Below are 7,308 nucleotides of genomic sequence, written 5' to 3'. Positions count from 1 at the left end.
ACAGCTTGTATTATTGCTATAAACTACAGAAAAGCAACCTCCAAATTTATGGCTGGTTGTATTAAGCAACAGTGAGAAGTACACAAAGAGTGTAGGGAGTTGACTACATTTGATTTAAAGATCGAGAGCAGCCACAGAACAAATTAAATATTACATTTGTATTGCCTCAAACACCATTCAGAGCCCTCTGGATGGCCACAGGGAAACTCATTCAATGTTTATCATATTGAAGGGTGGATGAAACTTTCTATTTCCTAAAAGGCAAGTAGAAGGTACTATTTTGCTGATAGGATCTTGTTGAAAGGAAACAAACACATGTTTGTATGTAAATGGATCAGGAGCTACAATATTTCTAATGATCACAGAATTTGTAGGCTTCACATCATTCATTGCTTCAGCATCACAAAACCAGCAATGAACTGGCAGTTTCTGGGCTATTGGCAATACTCCTTAAAACAAGCACTACATATTGTGACCATAAAGTCGTATTTCTGTTTGCTTTAGGAAACACTGGTTTCACAATGGGCTCCATCAGTGCAGCAAATGCAGAATTTTGTTTTGATGTATTCAAAGAAGTGAAACTTCACCATCCCAACGACAACATCTTTTATTGCCCCTTGAGCATGATTGCAGCCTTGGCCATGGTCTATCTGGGTGCAAGAAACAACACTGAGTATCAGATGGAGAAGGTAAGTTACATAAATGGGTACAAACTCTCTTTGATCCCTTTCAAAGAGGCAGCAGATTATCCATTTATATCTTCCAAACCTGCCTAGCAAAAAATGGCTTTCCATATTCTGGAGCTACTTTTCACTTCTTGCATTTCCCCACAAAGTGCAAGAACCACCTTTGGTCTTCATTAAGAAAGAGCAGTTTTGGAGGATGGTTAAGGCAGGTCTCTTGCTTCAGCTTATATTATCTCAGAGACTCGATTCCTTCCAGGTGGAAAGAACAACTTGAGACACACAAAAGATGAAACATTCGGAAAACAAGAGTCACAGTTATAAATACAATGCTGTAAGGCTGTAGCTGATTTATGGACAATGCCATGGAAAAAAAGGGACCTAAGCTGAAGATCACAATCACAAATTTTCAGTCGTGCCTGGTTTAAAGCTCACATGAAATTTCTCAGCTTATCTTTGTGCTAATCAGACTTGCTTAGTTTTGAAAACCTACAGTTTTAGCACAAATACCAGTGACTGACAGTGGACTTCACATACCTAATTTCTACTTTCAATTGCAGGTTCTTCACTTTGACAAAATTGCAGGACTTGGAAGTATCCAGACCAAGGTACAGAAATCTAAGGTACATTGATTTCTCTTTCACATTCTTTTCCTGAGAATAGACTGTTCTGATAGTGCTTTTAGTAGTTTCAACACCTTGCCAAACTTTAGCGAATTCTCTTAATTTAAGAGATGTAAGTTAAAAAAAATACAACAAACCACCAAAACCCAAAGAACAACAGCAACAAAAAAAAAATGCCAAGCCAACAAACATCAACAAAAACAAACAAACAAAAACCACCCAAAATGAACACAAAAAAACCCCCAAAACATCACCAGAAAAAGAAGACAGGCTGCACATATTGCACGTGACAGGACAGGATAGGGTGCTTTGGGCACCAGGATACATTTTGGTGTAAATGAACTCCACACCTGCAAGTGCTGCTGGGCTACAGCCCTTGAAAGGGTCTCAGTACCTGAAGCTGGGGTACAGTAGGCAGATTTGCAGCTAAGGCTCTAAAGTGGGACAGCAGAAAGGAGCCCAGAATCCCCAAAGGATGGAAAGTAACCACACTCTTACAAAGCTATAGTGACTTTTCCAGCCTCCAATTCCCACTGCTACCCCGAGAGAACCATGAAGAGTCCCAGTACCTTGATACCACCTGTAAACTTCTGTCCATGTTAATCTGCTGCCTCTGTAAAGATATCAAAAGCCATGGAACCTGGTGTGTCCCCATTTACTTGGGATCCAAAACACAAGGTGGGACTTAAAAAAAGATGAGACTTTTTTTTTTTTTTTAACAAAGAAAAAAAAAGCTAGAACATTTAGGGACTCATTAAGCATTTAGAGAGATGTTCAACACAACTATTCTCAAAAAATAAAGTCCCATCTACTGTTTATCATTGTGCAGTTTTCTTACATGCTTTTAGCCTGTGTCACCATTCTTGGAACTTGAGACAGGTGATCCATTTTTTTCACTGTATTACAAAACACTTCCTGACTCCCTTGCCATCTAGCTCTCTTCTTCCATCTGCTGCTTCTGCAAAAAATGCCATGAAAATGCAAGAAGTGCCTGGGATTTAGAGGCTTTGTACCTATGAAAAGTCACCAATTTCAATAATTAACTTCTAGAATGAGTGGCATAATAGGGCTGTGAATGAATTATACATCATTAGCTGCTTATACTGAACATCCCTCCCATGGAACTCTTAGATCTAGTACATGTTCATTTGCAAATGTCCAAACACTGTGTGTTTTCCCATGTTATTTGTACCTTATAAATAATCCTCTTTCTCATAAAATAACCTAAAAGCTATACTTTTCTGTCTTCTTATCAACAACTCAGTGTGGCAAGTCTGTGAATATCCACCTACTGTTTAAAGAAATTCTCTCTGATATCACTGCGCCAGAAGCCAATTATTCACTGCACATTGCCAACAGACTCTATGCTGAGAAGACAAGTCAGGTCCTACCGGTAAGTGATCTCTTGCTAAACCCTGTAAAATTCTCTAATCCAGGAGGACTGGCCAGAGTAGGTGACCAGTTAATCCAATAGTCCCTACTGGTTGTGGATTTACATGGTTTTTCCCTTTGCCATGGCCCTGGCAACAGCCTAGAATAGAAAATATTTTGAAGCAAAAATATGGCCCTATTAAAAAATGAATGGAGTAACAAAAAAAATTATTAGTAATGTAACTCCTCAATCGCCACTTGCTCCCCCAAAGCATTTCATTTTAACTGGTTGTTGGAGTTTTTTTCAGAAAATAATTTGACTTTAGCGTATTTCTTCACTTGAAAACTCACCTTAAAACCAAATTTTGAAAGTGTCAAAATCTTTCTTTCACATTTTCAAAACAAAAAATACAAATATTCTAAATCAAAGAACTTCTTATGTTTAAAAATAAGGAAAATGCTTTGATAAATGGAAGCGGACTTAAAGATGATAAAGCAGTGTAAAATTAACCTGAAAACAGGGGGTTTGGATCAGGCTTCCTTCCAGAAACTCTAAAATATTTTTAATACATGCTCTAAACTGGTCACATACTAAAGATGTCAAATCTGAAATTATCATGAAACAAAATAATTTTCCTGGTCCAGTTTTAGCAAATTCTTTCAGGAAGTAAGCAACGAGAACACCTTAACCATGACATCAATATAAAAATCTTATTAGTCATATTTTATGTTACTTTCATATTGTTTCTAAAAAATTACTAGTTCACTAGCTACAATTAATTGGTGTCTTTACAGATCTACTTAAAATGTGTGAAGAAACTGTACAGATCTGGTCTAGAAATGGTCAACTTCAAAACAGCATCAAATCAAGCCAGACAGCGCATTAATTCCTGGGTGAAAAATCAGACAAATGGTAAGTCCAACAAGACTATGAGATATACTCCTGCCTGTATAAAATACAATTGTATTTTAACATATTTTAAAATGTATTTAACATATTTTAAAATACAGCTGTATTTTAGCAATTTCTGAAAGGACTAAACATTAGAGGAGAAATTTCCTCTTCCTGTTCCCATTACTGGCTATTTTCTGTGGAGGGGGATGACTATTGCACCTGTGTGGCAGTGACAGAGTGTTTTAAATACATCTGGCAAAGGCAGAGGTGCCATGATATGCACACTTAATATGCACATTATATATGCATTCTTTTTTGTATCTGGAGAGATTAACTCATGCAAGGTTACTCCCAGAATCTCTAGAATATTGGCATATTTTTACAAGGATGTGCTGGATAGGTAAGAAATGGGTTTCCAGGGGAGAAAGTAATGCATACTAAACTGATGGAGGGAAAGCAATGATTCAGAAGCTTGTGTGCACTTATTGTGTTGAGGTGGGAGGAAAAACCTAGAGTGAATTGTGAGAAACAATCATATTGAGAAAATTTGTGTTGGTTCTTCCCTCTCCCTTTCCTTCTTTTCTATATAAATATTTATTTTTTCCAAGCGCTGGTTAGAAATGTTCCTGGGAATCTATAACACTCTTGAACCCACCTGTCCTCTTGCAGAAATGTCTGGCCAGGTGCCAGCCGTTCAGTGTATTATTAAATCATCCTTCTGAACCCTAATTCAATGTGCAGACTTTTGGAGAAGTAAAGTGAAGGAGCAGCATATTGATTGACTTCTAAAACACAAGACTACTGCTATGAAACTTACCACTTTCTGCCCTACCTCTTTCTTAAAGGACAGATCCAGGATTTCCTTGAACCAAGCTCTGTTAATCCTCAGACTGCGCTGGTCCTTGTGAATGCCATTTACTTCAAAGGAAAATGGAAGACCGCGTTTAAAGAAGAACACACGCAGGAAGTGCCCTTCAATGTGACAGAGGTGGGGGGCACAGACACAGCTTCTGGCCAGATGTGTATTTGTTGTATTTACAGTTCTGTTAGCATTTGGGGGGTGATTTACATGGGTGCCTCGCTGTCAGATTTACGATAGCTGTGTCTGACAGAGCAAACCAGCAGATGAGACAAAAATGGAGACACAGCTCCTCTCAAAGGGCATCATGATTGAAGATTGAGTCCTGTCCTTTCAAAGACCTTGTACATTTGTCTGACCAAAGAAAAATATTGCTCCCACATCACATCATCTGACACATTTTTGTTTTTGCAGCAAGAGAGCAGAACCGTGCAAATGATGTATCAGAACAGCACCTTCAGAGTGGGAAGAGTGGCTGAAGATAAAATTAAGATCCTGGAGCTTCCCTATGCCAGCGGAGAGCTGAGCCTGTTGGTGCTGCTGCCTGATGACATCTCTGGCCTGGCACAGGTATGGCCCTGGCAGGGCAAGCAGAAGAGTTGTGGCTCAGTGGGGCTTGGCTGCTGTCAGACCTTTTGCTGCCCATTGACATCGCAGCTGCCCGCCCCACGGCTGTGCAGAGCAGGCGGGGGAGCACAAAATGTGCCCAGGTGCTCAGGCAGAGCCTCTGAGGAGAGTTCTGAGCTCAGTTTTATGAAATGAAGGTAAAGCAGTGTAGTGCTGCTGTAGCCCTGCAGAAGATGATGTTGCTATACAGGCAGTGTTATAAAATTATTGATCTGCACTCAAGAAAGAAGAAAAATCAATGCAGTCCATAATATATGAACAATTACTCATATTTCAGTAATTTTAAATTATAAAATAGAGTTATTACAGATGTAGAAGATTTTGCATTTGTTAGCTGCTACCAACTGTAGGTAAATTTTCATGGTCTTGTTTTTGCAATCTTTCACAAGCTGACTAATTCGCTAGGCTGTGAAACTGTTGGCTTGTGCCTCATAAGACACAACAATACTTGGACAAAGGGAGTTGTGTTAAGTTGGTAAAAATCTGAATAAAAGGAGAGTGACACAGGCAGTACTGGAGAGGCAATTAATAAAATACCAGAAGGATGCCAACAGGATGAGCTGCAGGAACCATTCTGGTTGGGGTTTTACTTTTATGATAGCCTTGACAGAAATGAATGATAGGAAGAAGTTGGATTTGCAACCCACATTTCATTCCCTGCCTCTCTTTGCAGATTGAGAACAAAATCAGCTTTGAAAAACTTGCTGAGTGGACCAGTTCCAATGTGATGTTAAAGAAGAAGGTGAAAGTGTACCTCCCACGCATGAAGATTGAGGAGAAATATAACCTCACATCTGTCCTGACATCCTTGGGTATGACCGACCTGTTCAGCCCCTCGGCCAACCTCTCTGGCATCTCTTCAGCAGAGGGCCTGAGGGTATCTGAGGCCATCCACGAGGCGTACATGGAAGTCACTGAAGAGGGCACTGAGGAGGCTGGGTCAGCAGATGACACAGAAGACATCCAGCCTTCCTCTGAGTTTGAAGAGTTCAGGGCTGACCACCCATTCCTTTTCTTGATCAAACACAATCCAAGCAACCTGATCCTCTTCTTTGGTAGATATTGTTATCCATGAAGAGAAGAGGGCTGGAATAATGCTTGCCTACCCCTTAGAAACAGACCCCTTTTACTCTAGTATTGTAGCATAATCTCATCTCCAATATTTTCTGCAAGTGGAAAGGCTACTCTTAAGTCGTGCCCTTTCCTGAAGCTTCCATAGCACAGAGACACGTGCAGGTGAGGAAACAGCAGCGTGTTTGCTCCTTTCCCTTCTCAGACTGACAGGTTTCAGTGGGGACTGAGTCAAGTAAAGAGTAAGCCCTCAGAGAATAGAGGCCCTCACAGGCCAGGAAGAGGTCACATGATTTTCACTTGAGGAAGGAATTGCAGACACGGCTCCAAGTCTTTGGTATTCCATTATGTAGAAAGCCATGGGCTATGCTCATCCCATTCCCTGGTACTATCCTGCTAAGAAACCCATGTAGTTCCCAAAACACTGGCTTTGAAATCCTCAGTCTGGAGAAGATGCTTGTGGACAAGATTCTGCTATGCAGGTATTAATTGGTGCCTATGTAAATTTGTAAATTTTTCTTATTTTTTACTTATCTGTTGGGAAATGGTGCACATATCCACTATGACCAGAGCTGTCCTCTCACCATGAGTACCTTATGTAATACTGAATTTCTTCCAGAGACTTTCCAAAGTCAGGGAGAGTTTCCCTTCCACTTCAGAATGTTCAAGGAGATCTAACTTTGTCTAGGTGCAGTTATGTCTTGTCATAGAGTATAGCTTCAAAGCCTGAAACATGGATATCTGGATGATCCAGGACTCAACTGCCAAGGAAAAGAGTTACATGAATATTTGTTTAAAATATTGGAAGTCACTCCAAATTTGAGAATATTTTTATTTTTGAGAAAAATCTTGATAGTGGTGTTAAAGAATCTGATTTCCCCAGGGGAGTTTTGTGAAAAAACACAGCTTTCAAAATAATTCCCATCTCTGTCGATCTTGCTTAGCAAGTAAACTTCAGTTTGTTCCTGGAAAGTTCTCAGTTGTTCAAAACTCAAGAGCATTATTATTCCATTAATGTAGCTGGGATTCTTTGTTCCTATGGTAATTCAAGACTACATCTCTTGTTTTCAAGAAACACATGAGAATCCTAATTTTCTCTGTCTTTTTTTCCAATGTGTCCACTAGCATCTCCAAGTATGGTTCCATTGGCACAATATTATGACCTGTTTTCACTCTAAT

At 39.7% G+C, this 7,308-nt stretch overlaps 1 protein-coding gene across 1 annotated transcript; it reads left to right on the top strand.

Annotated features, from left to right (window-relative positions):
* Positions 1 to 521: 521 nt before the first annotated feature.
* LOC121348353 (ovalbumin-like) lies at positions 522 to 6,133 on the top strand. Its single transcript, XM_041427757.1, has 7 exons — positions 522 to 689; positions 1,244 to 1,291; positions 2,571 to 2,699; positions 3,473 to 3,590; positions 4,418 to 4,560; positions 4,846 to 5,001; positions 5,732 to 6,133. Exons 1-7 carry the CDS (start codon positions 522 to 524, stop codon positions 6,131 to 6,133), a joined length of 1,164 nt encoding a protein of 387 aa, XP_041283691.1.
* Positions 6,134 to 7,308: the final 1,175 nt, after the last annotated feature.

Source organism: Onychostruthus taczanowskii, unplaced genomic scaffold (genome assembly GCF_017590055.1).
Source record: "Onychostruthus taczanowskii isolate IOZ18803 unplaced genomic scaffold, ASM1759005v1 scaffold119, whole genome shotgun sequence".
In the NCBI taxonomy this organism is placed as follows: domain Eukaryota; kingdom Metazoa; phylum Chordata; class Aves; order Passeriformes; family Passeridae; genus Onychostruthus; species Onychostruthus taczanowskii.
This window is presented reverse-complemented; position numbering and strand designations above follow the sequence as displayed.

What these genes read in the sequence shown, in the direction of transcription:
- LOC121348353 (XM_041427757.1), top strand. Translation starts at nt 522, where the DNA reads ATGGGCTCCATCAGTGCAGCAAATGCAGAATTTTGTTTTGATGTATTC. An exon ending in CTGAGTATCAGATGGAGAAG is followed by an intron (nt 690 to 1,243) that starts GTAAGTTACATA and finishes TTTCAATTGCAG; the next exon opens with GTTCTTCACTTTGACAAAAT. An exon ending in GGTGAAAAATCAGACAAATG is followed by an intron (nt 3,591 to 4,417) that starts GTAAGTCCAACA and finishes TCTTTCTTAAAG; the next exon opens with GACAGATCCAGGATTTCCTT.